Source organism: Arachis ipaensis, chromosome B6 (genome assembly GCF_059453495.1).
Source record: "Arachis ipaensis isolate K30076 ecotype BB chromosome B6, ASM5945349v1, whole genome shotgun sequence".
NCBI classification, from domain to species: domain Eukaryota; kingdom Viridiplantae; phylum Streptophyta; class Magnoliopsida; order Fabales; family Fabaceae; genus Arachis; species Arachis ipaensis.
Window position 1 is genome coordinate 20186229 of NC_142441.1, and position 26037 is coordinate 20212265.

Sequence of the window (26037 nt, forward strand, 5' to 3'; positions counted from 1 at the left end):
CTTGTTGTAAATAAAGTGGTTTCAGAGGTTTGGAAAGGTTATAAAAAGAGGTATTGGTTTTAAATAAAAATGACTTGAATCCGGTTTATTAAGTAAAGAGATCTCTGTCATAGAAGAGCAGAGAGCAGTGACTGAAAAGATATTGAGTGTTGTTGGGCCTTAGTGCCAAGTGTCTAGTGAGAACAGCGATACGTAACGCTCACTTGACATGATAGAGACGGCTCAGTGAGGACGGCGATACGTAACGCTCACTGGAGGCCGCGGGCTTTATGTGTGAATGATTGTGCGAGGGATGCCCGTGTGTATGGAATGGCTTCTAGGAGAAAGTGGCACATGCTTCAGCTGGAGAATCAGCACCTGCAAGTACTTGCAGAGGTCATGTTCGACATACTTCAGCTGGAGAATCAGCGCCTGCAAGAGGTTGTAACCTTGCAAAGGTTATGTCGCTGGAATGCCTTATCCGACTTGCGAGTTGGATTGCGTCGGGTGCGGGTCGAAACCGACAAATGAGCTCATTACCTGCGATAGGACTAGACATGCATCATCATTATTTGCACATATGCATTTGATTGTGTTTGCTTATCTTGTCTCTCTGTGATTGTGCTATTTGTCTTATTGTTATTTGTTTGTGTGTTGATCTGTTTCCAGTGCTATTAGTTTGTGTATTGAGGTGATTGAGAACTGAGGTTGTGATTGAGATTTGTTTTAAGTTCGGAAATTTAAAGAAGGTAATTAATTATATAAAGTAATAGTAAAAAGTATTTTCAAAAGGTTTGATAAGAATATAGTTTTATTGAGTAAAGTTAATTATTTGCATTTTATTTCATTACTCTTACGGCATTCCCATTCCCTACTGAGAATGCGTGGTTTGTTCTCACCCCAAAATCTTCCACCCTTTCAGTGACACAGGTTCGAAGACTCGGTTTGAATTTGCGGACGGTTATTAGTTTTATTTGAGTTAAGTTATTTGTTGAGTTACTTTCATAGAATTCCCTCGCCTTTGTTATTAAGATTTAATTTTTATATAGAAGGATAGGAATGGTATCTGAATTTTTTTTGTTTTCTTTTGTACAATATTTATTATTATTAATAATTATGTGATTGTTATTACTTGGTGTTCTTTGATGATTGAGTTTGATTAATAAAAAAAAAAAGTTTTCGGCATATTCTTAAAATTGAAACGCGAAATCAAACTAAAGGCTAAATATTAAATAGTAAATAAGGAAAACAGGTTAGTAACGCCTCACTTTTGGTACGATCATGACGTATTAAAAGTTAGGGTGCTACATTAGTCATTAATATTTAAAAGTATGGGCTAAAGTATGTTATTAGATTACTATACTAAAAAAATTTGAGTTTATGACTAAAAATGATGGTCAAAAACAATAAATTCTGATGATACTCTACTCATTTAAAAAAGGATGTGTTTATTTAACTCAATGTTTTAGTTAGTCAAAATTTAAGAAACTCAATTATCTAAGTTCATCTCTTCTATTAATCTAATATACTATAATTTATTACAATCGTGTATAAAATTAAACTCAGATACTCTAAGATATTTGAGTTAAAAAATAAAAAATATCAATTAATTGAATAATTAATACTACATGTAACAAAATTATTAATTTTTTTTCAAAAGACTTGAGGGACCATTGACCTCCATTGTCAAAAGAAAAATTCGCCAATGTGTCGGATTCTATTTCTATCAGATTAGACCAAATTAAACATAAATTCTTACAGATTGTTTGACCTTTTTTCTATCCTAAAAGATATTTGAGAAAATGTTAAACTTAAACAGAATAATTATTAGCAAGTCAAGAAAATTTTACATAAGATAAAGAGAAAGATTATCATGAGAAAGAAAATTTTACATAAGATATCTATTGAATGCAAGGTTCTGAAAACCGAATTGGTTATCGAACCGCTTTAGTTATTGGTTTATTGATTATAGATTTAACCAGTTCGACCGTGATTGAACCGAAAAAACTGTTTTATAATAAAATATAAATAAACACATGAAAATATAATTATAGTCTAATGTAAACTTTAAAACAAAGGTGCTTTATTATTAACTTCCATCTATTTGACTCAAATTATCTCCTTTTTTGATTAACTTCGAACAGGATTCATGTTTTTTGAGTCACAATGTGCTTTTAGAGTATATTAATTCACCAAGAATGGTGTTTGCAGCTACAATGCATAGGTTTTTTTTACCTTTCCACCCTCTTTTGAACCAATGCCATTTGGTACGTTTGGTGTCATCACTGCAAAAGCTTGAGAAGGATATTAGAGCTGAAGTGGAAGCCAAAAACGATGTTAAAAACTTAAAATTCCTAACCTTCTCATTCCCTTAGAGTCCTGCCATAGTTCAAAGAATAATCCTTTTTCTTTCTTTTCTTCATTTTCCCAAAACATGCAAATGCAAGTTATTGATAAAATGTTGCAATCTTTTATACCTCTCAGACCTCGCTCTAAGCCTAAGATAGCCCTTTCCTTCTTGCTAACTTATACCCTCCAAAGTTCTCATCCGCTCTCAATTGCACTTGTTGTCCTACAACGGACTCTGCATTCTGGCTGCTTTCCAGTTCCTCAGACACATGTTCTCCTCACTTCTACTTGGTTGGATCACCGTTGTCTCTCTCATCCATACCTAAAGATTACCAGCAATCCAACCCAATAATCTCAACTCTCAAGTTCACAACAAACAATATCCAAAATTATTAAAAATTATTCACAATAACTCAACAAATAACAAAATCCAGTTCAGTAAACAAAGCAAAACCAGTTCAGTAATCAGTAAACAATAATTATTAACCAAAGTTCACAGTTCAGTTTAGCAGGATCAGTTGAATCAGTTCACACTTCACAGTTTCACACTACACAGTTAAAAGAAAAATAAAATAGGAAGACAGAGTTCACACTTCACAGTTTCAGAGTTCATCATGTCACACTTCAGTGAGTTCAGTTCACAGAGCTTCACAAAATCAAAGAACAACTTAATCAAACTCATCAGGAGACAGAGACATGCAACAGTTATTCAATCAAACAATCATAACTAAAAAAAATAATTACCTGGAACTCTGGAAGCTCGAAGGCACCTTCAAGGCTTCAACAGAACATGCAATAGGGAGAGTGGGAGACAGCGACAGCTGTTGTGCGGCGGAGGTGGCTGTTCCAACGAACGACAGCTGCTGCGCGATTAGGTGGTTGTTTGAAGGATTGACGGCGATGGCTCGACGCGGTGGCTCGACAGATGTGATGGATGACCGGACGACGAGCTCGATGACGATGAGAACCTGTGTGAGAGTCAGAGAGGCCGGAGGCGCTCTCAATTCTCAGTTCATTTCACTTCTGAGTTCTGAAGCTCGATGAGAAGGCAATTAGGGATTTGGTTACTGGTTTAGGGTTCCAGAGGTTGAAACGGCAACGTTTTGCTGCCCAAGCAAAAAACCGGCCAGGTCACGGTTTAGTTCGACCGACCGATTCACCGGTTCAATTTCAGTTTTTAGATTTTGCGGTTTTGCTGTTTTCCCGAATCGTTCTTGTGTCCGGTTCATGGTTCAACCAGTTCGATCGACCGGTCCGAACCGATTTTCAGAACATTGATTGAATGATTATATAAAATTTGGCAATCGAGAGATCAGAGAAAGAGAAAGGGTTAATAGAATAATGAATAAATAGTCATTTCAGACCATGAAAAATCCAAACGCTAACAAAACTAACCATGAAAAATTGAAACTAAAGTTATACCCATATAAGATAAGTTTCACTCCACAAAAAAAAAAAATTATTAAATTTTTGTTCATAATTCCATAACACCATCTTCTTTTCTCTTTCTTCCTTATTTTTCTTCCATAACCACCCAACCTCCGCTGTAAAATTCACCATCCCACCAAATCTACTCCTATATTCTCACCTCTTTCAGCTGTATATTATCACAACCACCACAAATTCAAATCACAACAACAATTTTAATTGGAGCTTCTAATTAAAGAACTCTTCAATGGAATTCACTCACATTCACTCTCTTTTTGTTACCTTGAATGGAAGATCATAAAAGTTCAACACCCAACGCTATTGGTCATTCTCTCTGCATTGTTCGATTTTCTAGATGGCTCACATTCTCCGCACTCCTTTCCTTTCTTCTTCTTTCTCCTCCACTGCCCTCTCCCGCATCTCGGCCTTCTCGGGCACTTGTAGGCCTCCAGTGTCTCCCGGTGGGTCCGTGCCAAGATCTGGGAGATGTTCATGTCGACACTGAACTCAACCATGACGGAGGAAAAAATTGTGTCTTGGGTGAAATCCGAGAGCGACAAGCTCTCCAAGGGTGAGACCTTCTACGATGGTTACATCGCCTCCATCATGATTGACGAGGGTGGTGTCGCTATTGTCGGAGCTTCCATCGCCCTCCTCGCCGAAAACGTGGACGAGATCGAACAAGCAAAGTTCGAAGCACAGTCACCTTCATCGGCTTCTTCTTCTGCTTCGTCTTCTCCAAGCGCCTCCTCGACACCAGCTCCACCTCCCCGGAGCTACCACAAAGGTTTTGTCATTCACATCATCAAGCTCTATATCTTTCATTATCTTTCTGGTAAATAGTTAGGCTGTTCATAGAGATCCTCAACTATGGAATGACCCAACACAATTTAAGCAAAAAAAATTTGAAAAAGAAGAGAAAGTTGATAAGTTGAATACGTTTGGGTTAGAAAAAAGGATTTGTCCTGGAGCCAATTTGGGAAAACATACCATTATTGCTTTGACTTTGGGATTATTGATTCAATGTTTTGAATGGAAGTGAACAACCGAAGAAGTTGATATGACTGAAGGAGAAGGTGGAAGGGTGGTTGCGATTGATTCAGAGACAACTGCGAATGCGGTGGCGGCTGCGAAAGGAGAGAAATTGCAGAGTCTGCGAGGGAGTGGCAGGAAGAGAAAAGGAATGAATCGGTTTAGGATAGGAGAAAGGGTATTTATCGAATCATAAATAAAAATTTAACGATTAGTTATTTTTGTCGAACAAAATTTATTTTATATGGATATAACTTTAGTTTCAATTTTTTATGATTAGTTTTGTTAGTGTTCGAATCTTTCATGGTTAAAAATAACTATTTACTTATAGAATAATATAAATGATTATATTATAAGTTAAACCAGAGTTATTTTTTTATAGCCATTTTTAAACTTCAAATGAAATAAATAAATATAATTTATGTGATATGAATTAATTTGAGAGAATTCTCTCATTTACTTTAAAAACGACAAAAGAAATCTCGTTAAGAATATCTAACTTTCAAAAACTATTTTATTTATACTAGTGCATGTATTAATATTTAATAAGCACCAACATCTGGAATAATTCATTCTTTTATTTGTTAAATGTATTGGTTGAGATTGCAAGTAGTTTATAATTTAACTAAAAGATTTTGGATTTAAATTTTAGAAATGAATTATATATAATTAAAGATATTTTTAAAAAAAAAGTCGGACACCAACTCTTTTAATATTCCTATTATATATATAAAATATAATAAAAAATAATATTATATATTCAAATTTATTTTTAATTAAATTTAATTCAGTTAGTCTAATATAACAAAAATTAATTATGACTAATATTATTTTAAATATTATTATTTAATTTAGTTAGACTTAATTCATAAAAAAATTAAAATATATAATACTACTCACAATAAAAGATATTTCAGAAAAAAAAAAAAAAGTTAAACACCAACCTTTTTAATATCTCCGTTATATATAATATAATATAATATAATATAATATAATATAATATAAAAATATAAATATGCTACAAAAATCAAAATTATATGATACATATAAAAAAGATTAAACCACCAAAAGTAACTATAAAAAATTGATTTGTTGACAAAAGTAACTACAGAGATCATAACTCGTCGTATGCCCATAATTGATTAGTTCTGTTAGACAAAAATAACCATAGACATAAGTCATATTCTCATAGCTTTGATTTCACCTTTAATCTTCTTCTCAATCTTCATGGCCATGTTAACATTCCTCTCCCTGTGGTCTATTAGAACAATCGTCACATCTTGATTAGCAACAACACATTCATATTGAGTATTCTAATCAAACACCTTGCCAAACTTTGCTATTCCCCGTCAATTTCATCAACCCAAACAAAATAATTGCAATCTCGATTTTACAGAAACCAAAAAATCAAAATATCAGAGATACAAAGGAACCTTATACTTGTCTAACTATCATAAATAATGTTCCATACCTTTGAAGAGGGGCAACCAATAAACCATCTTACAGGATTAGTAACCGTCAAAGATTCCAACAAGACAACATACTCACCTAATGACATCTTCCATCCTGAATTTTCTTCTTTTTCATCTTCGAATGTGAAGCTCCTGAAAATTTGCTTTCTTCGCTTGTAGTTACTTCTCTCCTTGACTTTGCTTGAATTCTATGAGAATAAATTAATTTAGGGTTCTCCTGTGGAGTAGCTCGAAACGATGGATGATTGTACTCGGGTATGATTTACCCTGTCAAAATTGGGTTCTAACTAAGAAGAATGAAAAAAAACAGTCCAGTATGCCACTCTGTTAAGGTTACATCAGGCTTGGCTATTTTTGACAAACGGAGCTAATCAATTATGGACATTCAAGGAGTTATGATCTTCCATGGTTACTTTTGTTAGCGAATCAATCTTTCATGGTTACTTTTGGTAGATTAGTTTATAAAAAAATAGTCTCTATAATATGTATTTATGTATCAATATATATTATTTAATTTATTTTTTATATGTTTTTTACATTTTAATATATATTATATATCAGTATTTAATTTAGTAGTTGACTATATATATATATATAACTAAAAAATATAAACTTACTCAATGTTTTAGCTTAATAGTACATAAATGGTAGGAATCCTCTTCTAGTTTAGAGATATACAAGAGAATTAAAATTAAAAATATGATATATTGTGAACATGAAATTTATAGGTAGTGTAAGTATCAATGAATATTGTAAATTAATTATGAATAAATAAAAGCGATTTATATTATTGTGTATTGAGTGTGTTAGGAATGTGGAGTGCAAATGACTTAGGAGTTGGTAGAGTACTTGGTACGATATATGTATGATGCGGTATTCATGGGACTAACTGATACTACGAGTTGCGACCGTACAAGTGTCCGTTCCCTCCTCATCTTCAGCTTTCGCATTCACAAATCACACCCGCTTTCTCTTTCTTCATTATCACCAGTCACCAAAACAAAACAAACCAAAACCAAAACCAAACCACACCCCCTCTAAGTAAATTTTCCTCCTTGATTTTGTTTTGTTTTGTTTTTCTCGTATTACTCTCCCCCATAGTTTTCTGTTTTCCTCATAGCAGGTGGTCTAATGAGATATCCCGTCTGTTCAATTTTGATCCTTTATTAGGTAATAGCGGCTGGGCTGGTGAAAAGAATGGATTTTTTGAGGAAGGTTGTTCTGGGTTTCGTATGAAGATGAATTTTTGTTATGATATGGAAGGTGGGGTACTGGATTTAGGTTCACTGCCTCAAACCATCGTTATCGAATGCCGATACATGTTGCGATCGGCATTCGAATTGTTCTCCAATATTCATTCCAAAGCTTTCTCTGAAGGTGGTTGTTCTTGTTCATTCATACCTCTTGGAGCAGAGCAGCGACACCTTTGACCCACCACTTTTTAGTAACAAAAGAAAAAAAAAGAAAACAAACAACAAAGTATATCCCCGGTTTTCTTTTATTTCTGGAATCTTAGCATTTTTCAGGATGGATTCTGATTCTGTGTTGGCATTGCCTGAGAGCAATGGATTCAAAACAAGGGACAGTCATGATTTTGAGGAAGACTTTGTAGAGAAAGATCCTACCGGCCGCTATCTTAGAGTACGACCTCGTTTATGTGTTTTTCACGATTCAATGTGTTTTGCATGTCATTGTGTGTTTGAATCTGAAAGACTGAAACTGCAATATACCATAGACACAATTTGAACGTTTTCTGCTTCTGCATTTTCATCAATACTATGCAGTAGCTCCCAATGCATTATTTTCCATTCGGACAAAATAACTGGTATTCATGTCGTTATTATTGTGCAACATTTCCATTATCATGTGGATTCAATAAACTGGATCAGTCTCTGGATGATTCTTGAAACTGTATATAATCCTCCAAAACAGTATATCATTATGTGAATGAAGAGTTGATTCTGCTTCCATGAATCATCTTTTTTTTACTTTTTTTTTTTTTTTTTAAATTATTAACTGTTTTATTTCTTGTCTTGCTTTTCTTTTTCCCCACAGTACAATGAAATGTTGGGCAAGGGTGCTTTCAAGACTGTGTATGATTCTGATACTTGATTTTCTTTTCTAATTTCCCCTTCAGTTATATATTTAATTATATTTTGTTCACACTTCATTGTCTTCTAATTTCTGCACAGGATTAACTTAATATATTACGGTATATGTCTCTTTAACAAGTTTAGCCTCCAATTATATTTCATGATTCTTGAAGTAGTGAAAGCGAGCTAATTACTCTACTGCTTTTTCCCTCTTTCTCTCGCTTGCAGTTATAGGGGCTTTGATGAAGTTGACGGATTAGAAGTTGCTTGGAACCAAGTCAGGATTGATGAACTCCTGGGATCTGCAGATGACGTTGCAAAGTTGTACTCCGAAGTAAACCTATTGAAGTCTGTGAACCACGAAAACATCATTAAGTTCTATAATTCTTGGATTGATGATAAGAAGAAAACTGTTAACATTATTACTGAGCTCTTCACATCTGGAAACCTAAGACAGTATGCTCTCTTGCACCTATCACCGTTCATTTTCTTTATGTTGTATTGTTGTATTATGCACACATGAATCTCTTGCATGCTTGTTGCTAACAGATACCGGAAGAAGCACAGATATGTTGACATGAAAGCCATAAAAGGTTGGGCTCGACAAATTCTTCAAGGTCTGGTATATCTTCACGGTCACAAGCCGCCTATTATTCACAGAGACTTGAAATGTGATAACATCTTTGTAAATGGGAACCATGGAGAAGTCAAGATCGGAGATCTCGGTTTGGCAACTGTCATGCAGCAACCAACTGCTCGAAGTGTTATTGGTGCCATTACTTTTCTTGAATATTGATGTTCTGGATTTTTCATCGTGTTAACACCATGCAGATTGCTGAATTTGTAAATTTTCCTTGTAAAAGGGACGCCCGAGTTTATGGCTCCAGAACTATATGAAGAGGAATACAATGAACTCGTGGATGTCTATTCTTTTGGGATGTGCATGTTGGAAATGGTTACTTTTGAGTACCCATATAGCGAATGCAAGAATCCAGCTCAAATTTACAAGAAAGTTACCTCTGTAAGTATAGTGACAATTGATATATCTTATAATTCCATGCTCGTTATCTGAATAACTGCAACTGCATTTCTTTTCCCCTCTACTCTGACTCATTTCATTGCAGGGCATCAAACCGAATTCCCTTAACAGGGTGAGTGATCCCCAAATTAAGGAGTTTATCAACAAATGTCTTGTTCCTGCATCTGAGAGGTTGTCTGCAGAGGAGCTTCTTAAAGATCCATTTCTGCAAGTCGAGTGTTCCAAGGATCCAATCCTTAATCCCTTAAACTCACCTAATAAATCTCCAAAGGCTATAGATAGGCCGAAATCTGGTCCTTTATCTATAGACTTCGAGGCTGACTCCAAACATGTGTCTGTGTTTACCTGTGCTGAAAACAGCCATGGAAGTTCACATTGTCCACTTCTGGAAGTTCGGCGTACATATAAAAACAATGAGTTTAAATTGAAAGGGACCAAAAATGATGATAACTCGGTGTCATTAATCTTGCGTATTGCTGATTCTTGCGGTGATTATATGCTCTTTCCATTTTTCTTTTTCTTTTTTCTTTTTCTTTTTCACATGGGAAAGATACCAAAGATGTAGTTTTGGTAAACAGAAAATAATATCTGACCTAATTTTGAGAAGCTTCCATGTTGGTAGTATTGAATTGATACCAGATAGTTCATCTTCTATAATGCAATAACTTAGTTTCTATTATTCGCAGGTCAAGTAAGGAATATACATTTCCTCTTCTACCTTGAGACAGATACTGCAGTTTCTGTGGCATCAGAGATGGTTGAAAATTTGGAGCTGCCCGATCATGATGTAGCCTTCATAGCTGAGCTTATTGATTACTTGATAATGAAGCTATTACCTCAGTGTAAGCCGTCGAATGAAGGAAATAGTCATAGTCAGTGTCCTGTGCCAAGCAGTGCTCGCACTGAAGTGATTTTTTATCAAGACAACGCACAGTGTCCTGTCCAAACCAATGCTCCCTCTGAATTGGTTTTCAATCAAGAGAACTCGACTCCAGTTGATTCTAACCAAGCAGAAGATTTTGATACAGCCAACAGAAGCTTCGTGTTTAACAATGGTGATAATGCTGCTTTTGTTGGTGAGTATAATTCTTCTCTGAGTTTGAGTAGCTTGGAAGATCAAGATTGGCAAGAACCGGCAGAGGCTGATATAGCCATTGAAGATGCTTGCACGAAAAATGAATACTGTCTTGATTCTGATGCTGATAGGAGTGAGAAGGGATTAAGTTGGTCAACCTTAGAAATGAAGCTGGCTGATACATTCTGGGAATGTTGTAAATTGCAGGCTACAAACTGTGCTGCCGAAAGCATTGTACTGAAAGGAATCTCAAAGAACTCTTCTCACTCTACAATCCCAGCCTTTTGGGGAACACCTAATGCTTTGAGCTTGACAAGCAGCAATTCTTCTTTGTCTCCAACCGACAAAGACATCGATCACGAGCTAGAGCATGAACTCGATGCGATCGAATCACACTATGAGCTTTGGTTCCAAGAACTTTCAAGACAGAAGTTGGAAGCATTGGAAGCCACCAGAAAGAAATGGACAGAAAGGAAGAAACTGATTGTTCATTGATCCTAAGATTGCTGCTCTTCCCCTTTTGCCCCTGGTCCAAGTTTTGTAAAGCTTGTGATATTTACTATTATTATTTGTACATTGGATGCGGCTCTTTTTAGTTAAAGCCTCCGTCCGTACTCTCAACCTATTTTCACAGGTTTCAGAGATTTTATTAAATTAGTATTGCCATCATATATGAGAAGGGCTTTCTCCAACAATTTGTTGTTAATACTATTTTGTTTAAATTTTAAGGTTTATCTAATAAAGTAGTTGCTTTTGGATTAGCATTCGCCTACAAGCAATCACGAAAACATTATTTTTGTGATTTCAAAGTAATCAATGCTATGTAAATGAGACTAATATAAGATAAATAAAAGAAGAAAAAAAACCATTCAAAAATCAAGCAAATCCATTCTTTGTCAAAAGATTTAGAGTTCAATTCTTGGTGAATTTCAAAAAGTGAAAAAATAGTATAAGATAAATAAACAAAAAAAAGAAAATCCATTTAAAAATCAAGCAAATCCAAAAAAACTCATGCTTGAGAGAGTGTTAGAGATATAACTATTAATATTGTCTTCTCCTATGCATTTACACTTTTGGAATAAGTGATATCATGACAAACAAGTAAAATAATTGATATCTCAGTGGAGTTGGTCTACATTGCATAATACATTAATACATTAATATGATTTACACTATTCAAACGATAAGTGGCAATGTAGCAAATATTTAAATATACATGGATTGAAACAAATGACAATGATTAATATGAAGTAATGATATAAAATTAAATTTTATTAATATTCTAAAATAGACAAAAAACTGGAAAATATAAGAATTTTGTAATTATTAGCAAAAAAGAGGAAACCAAGAACCACACCCCTCTCAGCTGCCATATAATTTCTATTCAAACAACATGAAAAGCTTCTCTATGCTGGGCCAACCAAAAATAATAAAAAGATTGCATGAGCATATGCAGTTAATCTTCACGCCATTGGTGCTTACACTTCTCATTCAGGCACAAGTAAAATATAGTTGCTGGCTCATCAGCTGAACGAGTCTGAAACTCTGTGTAAGCAGCTTTATCATGACTGCATCTTGGGCATGGCACTGCAAAAGAAGAGGGAACCAAGTTAAATAAGAAGAAAAACAGGAGAGGATACAAGGTGTTGACAAAAGAAGCATGGATTGTGCAATTAGCCCTAATTATTAGTTAAAAGTACTGAATTAGAAAAAACTTTTTCCAATTAAACAAACACAACTATACATTCCTATGAGATTGAGATAAAAGAAAACCTTAGCACTAGCACAAAATCTATATTGTGAATTAGTTCTCAACCTAAATCAACGTATAACTCATCCTCCCAAAAAAAAAATAATAAACATAATCATAATGGAAATCTATGACAACAGCATGACAAAATTAAGGCCGATAGAATCAACTCAAAAAGTTTCTACTCAAGCATTGATAAGCAAACTGAAGTATGCAAATTGACATAACTGAACATAATTAGCGTGTTATGAACTTATGATTCAGCATTTCAGCAATATGGTTGATTACTTGGGATTGATTCAGTCCATGTTTGCATTTGAAATTGACCAGAACACTTTCAATTTCCCTACTTCTAAAAATATTTTCTTTTTTCATAAATAAAACTATCAGGATAATTTGTTGCATTTAGACACATGGTTCTCAACAAAAGATGGTACAGTAGAAGACTGTTTGCTACTCATTTTTATTTCTCTCTGCCTACTCAACAATTTGCTCTAGGTCAAAGTCATAACAAGAAAATATCCACACGTAAGAATTGGATTCTGAAATATATCTTGAGAGTTCAAGTGTTCAATTATGTTGGAGCTGTTAATTTATCAACAAAGCGATATTACAAGTTCAAACAATGATAACTGTTCCAATTTCTACCAATTGTCCTAGTAAACAATCACACAAAGCTAAAGAACAAAGCACCGTTCAAATCATGAACAAATTTACAGATAAGATGATGAACTAACCAAGGGTGCTTAATAACGGTAAGACTGCATTTGTTTCTGATAACAGCTCAGGACAAGACACTTAGAACAAGACATAAGAAACAGAGACACAAAATTTTATTTTTTTATTCTGTTTGGTAATAAACTATAACAAATTATAAAAATCTATTTTATTTTTATTTTTTTCATTTAAAAAGTTTGAGATGAAAGATATAATAATAAAAATATATAATTATAAAAAATTAACAAAAATAATAAAAAAAATGAAAAATAAATTGTGTCTCTTATTAGTTTCTGATGTCCTTCTTGTCAGTGTGTCTTTGTCTGTCTCTATAAATAAACGTAGTCTAAAAGACTATTGAACTTGATTAAGCATTGAAGTGCTTGGATCATGAACAGAGAATATGTACGTCTGTGAATGGAGAAAGAAAAGAAAAAGAATACCCTCAGCTGTGGGAGCATTCTTCATGTCATCTTGTGAGATAACTGGCTCTATCTCTTTCCTCACCAACAACTGCTTTCTCTTAATCTTGACCTAAAGAGTGGAAATAGAAAAAGTAAAAACCATAGAAAAAGCAGATACGGACGTAGTAGAAGGAAAGAGGGGTGCTCCTACCATGTTCTCAATGTGGCAAACGTAGGGGCAAGTTGGACAATAAAATCTAGAGGGGCGACCCAGATTAGGCTGTTCATACTGCAACATGTTTCCACAAGTTGGGCAAAACTCCATCACTGCATTACTTTCTTGTTCGGAGAACTCAAAATTCGATTCACAAATCAATTCGCTTCAATGTAAATTCAACTTCGACTAGGAGCGCTAGTGCCGTCGCGGCGAGGTGAGGCCAGATTATTTGCAGATATCCTTTTTCTCTTTGGGCTTGGGCTGGGGGAATAATCGGGAAAAGCCCACTGTATTATGGAGAGCGAAAGCAAATTTTGAGTGGGCCAGCCCAATTGTGTGGTTTTTCTTCAAAAATAAAAAAAGAGATGGCGTCGGAGTTGGTGGGGGAGGCAGGACCCTTTCACTTGAACCGAGGCTCCTGGAGCGCGGCGGAAGCACGGTGAAACGGCGGCAAAAGCACGGCGAAACAGAGGGGAAGCTCGGCAAACAGACGCGGAAGTGCGACGAACAGAGGCGTTGCGACGACTCTTGGAGAAGCGCGGACGGCGGCGGTGGCTGGATTGGTTGAAGAACGACCACGAGATGGAAGAAGTTCTTCCGAAGAACAGAGGCTGTTGCGTTCGAAGGGGTTCTGATCTTCTGGAGTTGAGAGAGAGGCGAGAGAGCTGGGGGAAGTTAGGGTTTTTTGGGTTTTTCCCCATCCCTTTTCCTGATTGTTAAAACGGCTATACCTCTTTTTTCAAAACCGACCGGATCCTGGTTCGATCAGACCGAGTGGTTCCGGCCGGTTTAGCGGTTTATGACCGGTCTTTTGACAAGGCTTGTGAGGATTTAAGTAACTACCTCCCATATCTAAGGAATTAATCATTTTCGAATTCAGCTCTTATCTGGACACAAGCCCCTAAAATTCAAAAATTACAATCACGCCCATTATTAGAAGGAGGGCCCATGCTTTAACATATTGTTGTGTTACTTGGCACGTGACTGAGTTAGAAGAAGACAAAGGGGTGCATATAACATCACAATTAATCAATTATAGAGGAAGTTTCATGGAAGCCAATTCCTTCCCAAGACTATCACGTTTTAATCATTATTATAAATAATATCCCTTGTTCCCCACCAATGCCCGCCACTCTCCATGAAAAAGTAAAAACAGTGCAGTAACATGTTCACCCTGCACTAAAGTTAAACCATCATTTTTGTTACACGGGTTACTAAGATTTGTTAGTCAGTCCATCGTGTTAAATTCAATATGCAGGGTCAGCATTAGAGTATTATTACACACAATAATTCCTAATGCGTAGGACCCATCAAGAATTTAGCTCCTCCTAACAACTTGGCATTGTGGAATAGACTAATGCATCTCTTATAAAGGCCATTTCTCCTAACGAATTCCAAGTCATTGCCCCATTGTTTACACACAACTACAAGTCAGCTTCCAAAGTCTCTTGCTTCTTTCATTCACCTATCTCTAGTTTCTACAGTTTACAAAATAGAACAATGGAAAGCAGCCAAGGGGAAAAAGAAAGCGCTTCTGCAGAAGCAGCTGTGTTTGAGGACTTGCTGCCGGTGATGGCAGAGAAGCTTGACGTGGACACTTTTGTGTCTGAGCTGTGTGGGGGTTTCAAGCTTCTGGCTGACCCCGAAAAGGGTTTGATCACGGCGGAGAGTCTGAAGAGGAACTCGGAGCTTCTGGGCATGGATGGGATGAGCAAAGAGGATGCAGAGGCTATGGTTAGACATGGTGATCTTGATGGGGATGGGAAGCTGAATGAAACTGAGTTTTGCATCCTGATGGTGAGGCTTAGCCCCGAAATGATGCAAGATGCTGAGGCATGGCTTCACAAAGCAATTCAACAAGAGCTCACCAAATCATCAACCTTGTAACTGCTGCTTCTTTCTGTCAATAATTGTTAAGTTATTTCGGTAACATGTATGTATGTATGTATGTATGTATGTATGTATATTTATGTTATATCATCTCATCTGGGTTATAAAAAGTTGCGTGTATTTTTGAATGGTGTCTCTGGTTGAGGACTTGAGGTGCTCATGTCCACCATGAATGCTTATGTGAATTTGAATAATATTGAAATGAATCTATTCAGTGAGTTCAAACCAGCAAAATGATTGTGTTAAGTTATTTTGCGTGCTAAATATTAAAGCATTTTTGGATAGTTTAAGTCATAGCTTGAGTAATTTTATTTTTCATAAAAAAAGCTTTAATATATAATATTTAAATTACCATACTGTACATTGCCTTAAAACATTATGATACAAATATTATGTTTCAATAAAATAATTTTGATATCATTAAAACCTAAAAGCGTTTAATATGATATCTGTCAGAAATCTCTGAATTCAAATGGATAATGCTGGTAAAACTTAGTAATATGTATGTATATTTGAGTACTTGAAACTTAAAATTTGAGTTTGAATCAACTCCTTTGTTCAGAAGATGATCTGAATATTGTAACATTTTTACTCGAAAATTGGCATAACAGATTTCAAACAATGAAGCACCCTTTATTGCATAATTTATTGTTAGCTATGGGAAATTTTGGAATGTTTGTTTAAAGATTTTAGAAGCAACCTTTTAGGTTTTTACAACACCATGGGACATCACTTTCCGTAATACATAATACTAAAATGTTCCAGAGAATCATGCATGCCATCATATTAATAAGCCAATTAATTTAATCACAGCATGCAACGATGTCGCATCAAGTATTAAAGATTCTGCCTCTGAAAACTGACTATATATCCAGGATCCTACAAAAGCAAATTTCATATTAACTGCTACACAGCTAAGAAACCAGAGATTGAAGTTTGAAAACAACATAACATTCTCCTTGATGTATGACCAGCTATCCCAACATCCACGAGAAAAAGATCAAGCAACTCCAGATGCATCAAACCCCAGGGACCAAGAACTGCTTCTAAGTTCTGGATCTTCGAATTGGTGTTCGACTGTAGAAAATCAATAAGATATATATAAGGTGGAGAAAACAATTTTAAAACAGTACACAGAATTAATTAAATTCACTGAAATACAATAAGTAAATGCAAAAGGCTATTGATTAATTTGCCCAACAAATATAATACCTGCGATGTCTCCCATATTCAGGACTCCTGTTCCTACCATAGTCAGGGCTCCGAGGCCTATCATATTCAGGGCTCCTACGCCTATCATAGGCTGGACCATTGTACCTATCATATACAGGACTGCGTGGACGGCCATAGTCAGGGCTTGGTCTCCTCCTATAACCTGGACTGGGTGATCTCCCATAAGCTCCTCTTCTAGGACTGTCATAATATCTGTCACCCTTTTCATCATCATCCCTCAGAGCATACTCAACAGACACTACTCTATCCAATATCTTGCTGCACAATTGCAATGCAACCAGAAATTCATTCACCAATTTACATGTGGGATCAAATAAGAAATCTCAGAATTCCAACCAATAATATCTAGAATCTCATCACTGACCTCATATGTGTACACTCAAGAGCTTTAGTAGCATCTTCTTGTGTTTCAAACTGCACAAATGCAAAGTTACGACGAATGCGAACATGAAGAACCTTCCCATAAGGTTCAAAATGTCTTTCTATGTCACGAACTCGGGTGCGAATTGGATCAAAATTAATCACAAATAGTGTTTTTGTGGGCCTCTGGTTTGACCTTGAGCCATCACGATGGCGACCACGTTCACCCTGTTAAAACATAACAAATAGGAAGCCCTCTGATTAAGATCAAGTGGTGGATAGCCAGTGTGCATTACAATTTGAATAATATTAGGTAAAGGCAACTAAAAAAATGCTAATTGGGATCCTTTCATACCCTAGCCCACTCTACAGACAGCCTTCGCTTCTCATAACCAAATGGAAAGTTGTCAAGAGCACGAACTGCATCTTCAGCATCTCGCTCATCCTCAAAATAGACAAAAGCAAACCCTGCATAAGCAGAACTAGTATTAAAAACATCTAAAAGCAAAAGCAAAGATCAATATTATAAAATTTCAACATGTTATCCCTGGCAAGCAGTATATCATCTGAATCAGGGAATTATTTCCCTTGTCGGGAACAAAGGAATACAACACCTGCATATATGTGAGAGCTGATGCAGATGATGCTGTAGTGTAGAGGCGTTGAATGATGAAGAAAATGATGATTGCAATTAAAGATTAAAATCCAAAATTGAGATTCTGATATTGTGCATGTCATTGCCAAGCATGCTTCTCCATTCAGATTTCAGACAGCAGTAGTGATTCAAATAATAGATGGCATGGCATGACAGAAATTCAATGACCCCCTATTTTCAGTGAAGCTAAGCATGGCATATTAAATCGATTGAAGATCATTCCAGTGGAAGTGGTTGGTGCGATGAGGTGAGTGAGAAAATGGAGATGATGCTATCGGTAGAAGGAAGGAGAGAGCAGACAAGCATGAAAGGTTTCCTTCTGTAAAAAGTATAGAAGCTCATTAAAGCATATTTTTCCTTAGAACAAGTTCCTGCGTCAAAATAAACACTTATAAAATGGAGGATTGCTTTGCCCCCACAGAAATTTTCAATTCTTTCTGCGTCCATTTTATTTTCCACCAGGATTACATTACATTAGCAACAATCTTCCAACTCCAAAAGCAGCATTACTAACAAATAATATACCCTCATCTCCAGCATCTATCAGTGTCAAACCTAATTCTAAGTAGCTATTAGTGTTAGATGAACTACCTATAACCTATCAATCAAAGATTTTCCAGCATCTACTAGTGTAATTGCAAAAAGCCAAAAACACGTTGCAATTTTACAAACCCTAAACATACATTAATACAAGACAGGTGATATTGGTGAAGTGATCATTCAGCGTGCAACAGAAACCGATCAAAACCGAATAAATGAGTGATACAAGAATTACCAGATTTCATGTCAACGCGCTCAATCCTGCCATACTTGGCGAACAAGCGTTCAAGCTCTGACTGACGAGTATCGTACTCAAAGTTCCCAACGAAAACCGGCCTCATCTTCGCCTTTGCCTTCAGAACCAAGGGTTTTTTTTCCTAGAACAAAGAGAGAAAGAGTTATAAGAATCAACGAAGGACGAAAAAAAAAAAAACCATAACCCCTGACAAATAGGGGTCATCGCTCTAAAATTGCGATAAGTTTGGAAAATCGAATACCAATGAATCAATTAGTACCTGAAAAGCTTGGAGTCTGTTGGGGAAAGTTACGGGTAGGGAAGGATCAAAAGGACAAAGCTAAAAGCACACTGGGAACAGGCAAGAGAGTGATGTTTCTTCACCGTGTTGAAATATATACTCTGATTCGGATAGGATTTCCACCACAAACCAAACCCTAATTTTGAACTTTAAAGGAAAAAATAAAAAATAAAAAAATATTGATGACTATAGTCATTAGTCAATACTGAGTTGGATTAGATTGATAAGGAATTAAGGATGTGGTCTGTGCTTGTAGTTGTGGGAGTTCAGCCCATCAATAAAAGTCAATGGGTGCAACCCATTTAGATCATTTTTTTTAAATCGTTCTTACAAAACTCGATCCAAGTTAGAGAGAAAAGATTTGATTTGTGAATTATTTACTTCGAAATAAATTCAAATTAAACAAAATATACATTACACTAAAAACGTCTAGAAACTGACAGTTAAAATATAATAGGTCTTTAAATAAATAAATAAATAATGAGTAATATTTTATGACAAAATACGAATAAATCTTTTTATATTTATTGTTGAGCACTCTAAATATTGTGCAATTCATTTAGATTATTTGATCTATATTTATCTTTTTTCTTAGAAAAAAAAAGGTTTTGATTTTAGTTTTTATGACCAAAATATAAAAAATAAAAAATATTGTTTTATTTGATTATTTATATTTTGAATTTAAAGAAAAAGAAGAAAGGCAAAAAAAATTATATTAATAAATGTTCATATCTTATCCTAACAACTAAAGTCAGACACAATAAAGATAAAAGACTCGATCTATAAAGGAGGTTTTCAACCCGTACTCGACCTCTTTAAAGAAGTCGAACACCGCAAAAGAGTTCAAGCTCTACTTGTCTAAGCAAGTAAACTACCTCCACGAATCTCTCATATTATCTCTATCTTCCCTAAAAGATAGGTCTCAACAACTCTCAAAATAAAGAGAACGGTTATCCATCAATAAAGATGGAACTACTCAAAAGGTGGTCACCTACTCTACTATAAACAGGGGCGGAGACAAGTGTTGGAGAAGGGGGCACTGGCCCCAAATTAAAAATTTTAATGTATAAAGGTCATTAATTTTTATATTAATCCCTCCTTAATTTTAATTTTTTCTTCTTCTAAAATTATATTTTTATGTTAGCCCCCTCCTAAGAATTACTCTAGCTCCGCCCCTGACTATAAATATACTGACACCCCTTAGGTATATTTACGTTCTAATCTACTAAAAAAATCTGCCTAAAATCCTTACTAACTTAAGCATCAGAGTCTCTTACAGGTACCACCCCTCACCTCCTCACGAGGAACTTAGACAGGCGGCACCTCGGCATCAACAAGTCGGACGCTGCCATACAAGGGAATTTGGACCTCATGTTTAGCCCCAAATCAACGTTTTAGGTAACCTTTGGAACATTGGCACTGGTGCCGAAGACTTAGGATTCATTCTTTAACAATGGCAGGACCACCAGTATTAAGACGGCCACACTGCGTCTAAATCCGAATCCGAGCCCCAACCAGAGGACCATGTCATTATACTACCTCCACCACGGCAAACGCATGGTCCTCGCGGGGAAGGGACATCGGGAAACTTCCACTCAAGGCGAATTCATTCAGAGATCCACCATCCTGAAAATGAGGAACCCCCTCAAACAATGGAAATACTGGGCCTAGTCCATGGTCAACGAGGACGACTAGAACCGCTAGATCAACAGGCTAAATAATAGCGAGAAGTAGAGCGAAAACTGCGGAGAGAGGTAAGACGACAAAGGGAGCTGGAAGAAAAGCTCATGAAGTTAGAGGCCGACCTTCAAAATCGAAATAACCGATCAGATCGGAAAGAAAATCCCCTAGGTGGAGAAGACCCGTTCATAGAGGAGATCATGCGGGCTAAAGTTCCCAGAAATTTCAAAACTCCCGACATAGATCTGTACGATGGAACGATTGACTCGAGACACCATCTGAGCAACTTTAAAAGGCGGATGTACTTGGGCAATGCCTCTGATGTTACCTGCTGCAAAGCCTTCTCGACCACTTTGATTAAAACGGCAATGAAATGGTTCGATAACTTACCGCCCAAGTCGGTAACTGGCTTCGACAACCTGGCGAGGAAGTTTCTGACCAGGTTCTCTATCCAAAATGATAAAGTGAAGCACGCGCCGAGCTTGCTAGGGGTTAAACAAGAGGTCAAAAAAAATCCTTCGAGAGTACATGGAAAGGTTCAATAAGGCATGTTTGGAGATACAAAACCTACCCACCGAAGCGGTGATAATGGGATTAGTTAACGGCCTTAGAGAATGGCCGTTTTCTCAATCCATATCCAAACAACACCCAGATTTCTTAAACGAAATGCAAGAAAGGGCCGAAAAATACATCAACATGGAGGAGAATTTCCGACTAAGGAAACCTTTCCCTCGACCCAACCTACCCTATCCACCTTGGAAAAAAGAAAAAGAATCCAAGATGAAGGAAGAACACAACCTGGAGAAACCTTGAAGATACCACAACTACACCCTCCTCAGGGTTTCTCTAGTAGACGTTTACAGAGAGATATGTCACACCAAAAATCTTCTAGCGCCTCGTCCGATCAAACATAAGAAGGTAGGACGCTGGACAGAGTATTGTGAGTATCACAAACTCTATGGGTAATCTACTAATAAGTGCTACAATTTGAAGAATGTCATAGAAAAGTTGACCAGAGAAGGCCGATTAGACGGATACTTGGCTGACAGATCGGACGATCCGAGAAAGAGAAAGAGAGACAAAGAAGGGGGACGACAAGAACGTCCACTTCAGACCCCGGAGTGATATATACAGATGATTAATGGGGGTTTACTGGAGGAGAAATGTCAAAATCATCATGGAAAAGGCACCTTAAAGAGGTTTATCAAGTCGGGCAAGATAGTAGACTACTCGACTTGCCCACCATCTTATTCACTAAAAAAGATGCTCAAGGGATAACACTTGGGCATGACGACCCCGTGGTGATAAAAATGATCATTACCAATGCGAGCCTCCATATAAATCTAATAGATCAAGGTCGCTCGGCAGATATTTTGTTTAAACCTGGTTTCGATAAACTCGGATTAGAAGAAAAGGATTCGAAGGCATGCTTGGATAACCTCTTCGGATTGGGAGATATGCCGATTCGACCTCTTGGATACATTTTCTTATTATACACTACTTGTGGAAAAGGTGCAAAATCGAAGACGTTAAGCATTGATTATATTGTGGTTGACATTATTGATGAGCGAATATTTTATACGGTTTTTGGCATTATTTTCATATAGTTTTCATCATGTTTTGTTTAAGTTTTATTAACTTTTTATAGGTTTTAGTGCAAAATTAACATTTTTGGATTCTACTTTGATTTTGTGTGTTTTATGGTGATTTTAGGTATTTTCTGGCTGAAATTGAGGAGTTTGAGCAAAAGTCTGATTCAGAGATAGAAAAAGGACTGTAGATGCTGTCAGGATCTGACCTCCGTGCACTCGAAAAAACTTTTTTGGAGCTACAGAAGTCTAAATGGCAAGCTCTCAATGGCTATGGAAAGCTAACATTCAGATCTTCCAGAAATAGATAATAGTCTATACTTTGCTTTGGAAATGAAGGCCCAAAACTGGTGTTTAACGCCAGCCACCAGCCCCATTCTTGGCGTCCAGCGCCCACTGGGGAGTAGCTGGCATCCAACGCCCAGGATGGAGTCCCTAGCCAGCGTTCAATGCCCCTAAGGGGTACTAGCTCGTGGATTTCACTCAAGCTCAGCCCAAACACTCACCAAGTGGGCCCCAGAAGTTGATTTTCGCACTAAAAGACTAGTTTATCTTATTTTCTGTAATCCTTAGTTATTAGACTAGTATATATAGAACAAAGATCATCCTTGTTAGAGATCTTTGCCCATTCGAACCTTTCTTTATTTTTTTCTGTATAGTATGAGTCACTAACCTCCTAAGGTTAAGATTAGGAGCTCTGCTGAGTTTCATGGATCAATAATATTACTGTTCTAATTCAATATGTCTGATTCTATTCTCTTATGCAACCTTGTTCTTCATCTTATGAATTGAGGGTGACCCATGACAATCACCCTTGTTCTACATGGGTTCCGTACAATTCCTGACCTGGATAGCATTGAACTAAAACTAGAGATTGCATTGCGAATTCTAACAGAGCATCTGAGCAACTTTGGATATGTGACATGAAATTCCGTTGACTATGGGTGCGTAAGGTCTCTGTGGCGCTAAGGCTAGAGTCAGAGAAGCAGCACTTTCTAATCCGGAAGATCTGCCTTATCTGTGGCACCTTGAGTAGGATCGCGAAGGGGAGTGGATTGCTTAGAGCTTCATCTTCTGCTACATTGAGAAACCTAGAAGTGTCTTGATGAGAGGACATGAGTCACTTCAACATGGTGGATTGCTGCAGTAGAGGAGATTAACTTGATGAGAGGACATGAGTTAATCACTTATGGTTGCCATTGAAGGAATCAGAAGGTTATTGAAGAAGACAGTAAGAAAAGTTAATGCGAAAAGACAAAACATCTCCGAAGCCTCAACCATTCTTATACCATTGAATTCTTGTCTACCTAGTAACGTTTTATTTATTTATTTTGTTTTATGCGTTTTCCGTGACAAATTATCATTTCTATCCACCTAACTAAGATCTGCAAGGTAACCACTACTTTTTCAAACCAACAATCTCTGTGGGATCGACCCTCACTCACCTGAGGTATTACTTGGACGACCCGGTATACTTGTCGGTCTATCTGTACGAATTCTGCAGAGCCAGTTTCGTGCACCAATTACCTCGGCATACAATGCCTTAATAGGTCGAACCACCTTGAACCGACTTGCAGCTGTTGTCTCTATACCTCACCTCTATATGAAGTTTCCCATAGCGGAAGGAATTGCCACTATCAAGGAGGATCAGAAGCTAGCACATAAGTGCTACAATGAAAATCTTAATTTAAAAGGCAGTCTCAGGAGCAAAGAGGTCAACACTATTGAACTAGGTGGTGTCCAAACTCGAGAAGAACTGCACTCCCAACCTGGAGGAAAAGTAGAGAAAGTACAAATCGGAGATCACCCTAACAAAACGACAAACATAGGAGCTAGTTTAGAAGAAAACATGAAGGAACAACTCATTGATCTACTAAGGAGAAATTTTGAACTCTTCGCTTGGAAGGCCTCCGACATGTCTGGAATAGATCCCGATCTGATGTCCCATAAACTCACAGTATACCCGGGCTCTCAACCTATTCAATAAAAGCGTCGGAAGCTCGGACCAGAAAGGACACAGGTCATGGAGGAACAAGTACAAGCTTTGCTGGAAGCGGGATTTATAAGGAAGGTAAAATATCCGTTGTGGCTAGCTAACGTCGTTTCGTGAAAAAATAAAACGAAAAGTGGAGGATGTGTGTTGATTACACCAACCTTAATAAAGCTTGTCCCAAGGATCCATATCCCCTCCCTAGCATTGACGCTCTGGTTGACTCAGCCTTAGGTTATCGGTATCTGTCCTTTATAGATGCTTACTCAAGATACAACCAGATCCCGATGTATAAACTAAACCAAGAAAACACCTCATTCATAACTCCAAAAGCTAACTATTTTTACATAGTAATGTCTTTTGGGTTAAAGAACTCCGGAGCTATGTACCAATGGCTGATGAATAAAGTATTATCTTCCCATCTAGGAAAGTTTATGGAGGTGTATGTGGATGACATACTTGTCAAAACCAAGGAGAGCTCAACAATACTATCCGACCTATTCGAGGTGTTCTCCACAATAAGGAAGCACGAGATGAGACTAAATCCCTCAAAATCTACCTTTGCAGTAGATGTGGGAAAATTCTTAGGCTTCATGCTAACCTAAAAAGGCATAGAAGCCAACCCAGACAAGGTCAATTTATACTAAACATGAAAAGCCAGACCTGTCTCAAAGAAGTTCAACAATTAAATGGAAGGTTGGCAACTCTATATCAATTCCTAGCAAGATCAGTCCTGAAGTTACTACCTTTATACTCAATCCTCAGAAAGGGAAAGCAATTTGAATGGACCCCAGAGTGCGAGCAAGTTTTTCAAGATTTCAAAGCCTTCCTCGGACAGCCCCCATACTTGCCCGACCTGTAGCAGGAGAAGAGCTTGTACTATACTTGGTAGTAGCAAGTCGAGCCAAAGCTTCAACTCTGATCCGAGAAGATAAAAAGGGGCAGCAACCTATCTATTTTATCAGCAAAGCCTTACAGGGGACAGAGTTGAACTATCAAAAGATAAAAAAGTTCGCGTGTTCCCTTACTCTCACCTCTCGAAGGCTTCAACCTTATTTTCAAGCCCACACTATAAAAGTCTGTACTAATCAGCCAATGAAACACATCTTACAAAAGACGGACTTAGCGGAACGGATGCTGCAATGGGCTGTTGAGCTGTTTGAATTCGACTTAAGATATGAAGCTCGGACACCAATTAAATCCCAATATCTTACCGACTTTGTAGCTGAGTACGCTGAAAACCTAGGAGATCCAACTACATGGAGCTTGTACGTAGATGGGTCATGCAACAAACCAAGGAACTTAGATAGAACTCTCACTAAGGTTCAAGTTTTCGTTTCTAATAATCAAGCAAAATATGAAGCCTTACTTGCTGGCTTGAAGCTGGCCAAAAAAGTAGGACAGAAAAGTTGATAGTGTTAAGTGACTTTCAAGTAATAACTTCGCAAATTAACGGTGCCTATCAAGCTAAAGGTCCCACCATAAAAAGGTGCTTGGACGAAGCAAGCAACTAACACACTTCTCAAAAGGAGAGATCCGACACATAGTCTGGGAATTAAGTGCCCGAGTTGATACCCTCTCTAAATTAGCCAGTATCAAGCCAAGGGATAACAATAGAAGTCTTATCCAAGAGACTCTGCAGGCACCATCAATAACAAAAGGGGAAGACAATTCGGAGGCAATGACCATATTTAGTCAAAATTTGGGATGGATGGATGACTCCTATAGTCAACTATCTCAAATTTGATGTCCTCCCTGAGAATAAAAAGGAGGCCAGAAGACTCATAAAGGAAGCACAAAATTATACACTGGTTCACAATGTCCTATACAAAAGAAGGATATTAACACCCCTCTTTTGTAGTGCGTTCTGACCTCCAACACAAAGAAAGTCTTAGAGGATGTGCACAATGACATATATGGAAATCATCTGGGAGCCTGATCACTAGCCAAAAAGGCAATCCAAGCTGGATTCTTTTGGCAGACCTTACAAAAAGAAGCGGCCGAGTTTG

The 26037-nt window shown here is 37.0% G+C and overlaps 4 protein-coding genes across 7 annotated transcripts; 2 read left to right on the forward strand and 2 right to left on the reverse strand.

Moving 5' to 3' along the window:
* Positions 1-7076: 7076 nt before the first annotated feature.
* On the forward strand, positions 7077-11162 carry LOC107646616 (putative serine/threonine-protein kinase WNK10). Of its 3 annotated transcripts, XM_088489372.1 has the most exons (8): positions 7077-7301; positions 7431-7901; positions 8316-8353; positions 8582-8809; positions 8903-9123; positions 9217-9374; positions 9478-9880; positions 10079-11162. In XM_088489372.1, exons 2-8 carry the CDS (start codon positions 7788-7790, stop codon positions 10960-10962), a joined length of 2046 nt encoding a protein of 681 aa, XP_088345498.1. In that variant the 5' UTR covers positions 7077-7301; positions 7431-7787; the 3' UTR covers positions 10963-11162. The 3 variants fall into 3 exon arrangements, with proteins under 3 accessions (XP_088345498.1, XP_020959850.1, XP_088345497.1); XM_088489371.1 differs by having other exon boundaries at positions 7207-7901; XM_021104191.2 differs by lacking the exon at positions 8316-8353 and having other exon boundaries at positions 7155-7901.
* A 560-nt stretch (positions 11163-11722) lies between these two features.
* LOC107646096 (uncharacterized) lies at positions 11723-14266 on the reverse strand. The gene is made up of 3 exons (XM_021104194.2): positions 13550-14266; positions 13378-13468; positions 11723-12054 (listed from the first exon to the last, which is right to left on the reverse strand). The coding sequence occupies exons 1-3, from the start codon at positions 13661-13663 to the stop codon at positions 11924-11926; spliced, it is 336 nt and encodes a 111-aa protein (XP_020959853.1). The 5' UTR covers positions 13664-14266; the 3' UTR covers positions 11723-11923.
* A 691-nt stretch (positions 14267-14957) lies between these two features.
* LOC107646098 (calcium-binding protein KIC) lies at positions 14958-15683 on the forward strand. Its single transcript, XM_016350290.3, has one exon. The coding sequence runs from the start codon at positions 15056-15058 to the stop codon at positions 15440-15442; it is 387 nt and encodes a 128-aa protein (XP_016205776.1). The 5' UTR covers positions 14958-15055; the 3' UTR covers positions 15443-15683.
* A 514-nt stretch (positions 15684-16197) lies between these two features.
* On the reverse strand, positions 16198-18986 carry LOC107646100 (serine/arginine-rich splicing factor RS31). 2 transcript variants are annotated; one of them, XM_088489373.1, is made up of 7 exons: positions 18749-18980; positions 18469-18610; positions 17653-18012; positions 17394-17506; positions 17043-17266; positions 16658-16936; positions 16198-16522 (listed from the first exon to the last, which is right to left on the reverse strand). In XM_088489373.1, exons 3-7 carry the CDS (start codon positions 17774-17776, stop codon positions 16492-16494), a joined length of 771 nt encoding a protein of 256 aa, XP_088345499.1. In that variant the 5' UTR covers positions 17777-18012; positions 18469-18610; positions 18749-18980; the 3' UTR covers positions 16198-16491. The 2 variants fall into 2 exon arrangements, with proteins under 2 accessions (XP_088345499.1, XP_016205781.1); XM_016350295.3 differs by lacking the exon at positions 17653-18012 and having other exon boundaries at positions 18749-18986.
* Positions 18987-26037: the final 7051 nt, after the last annotated feature.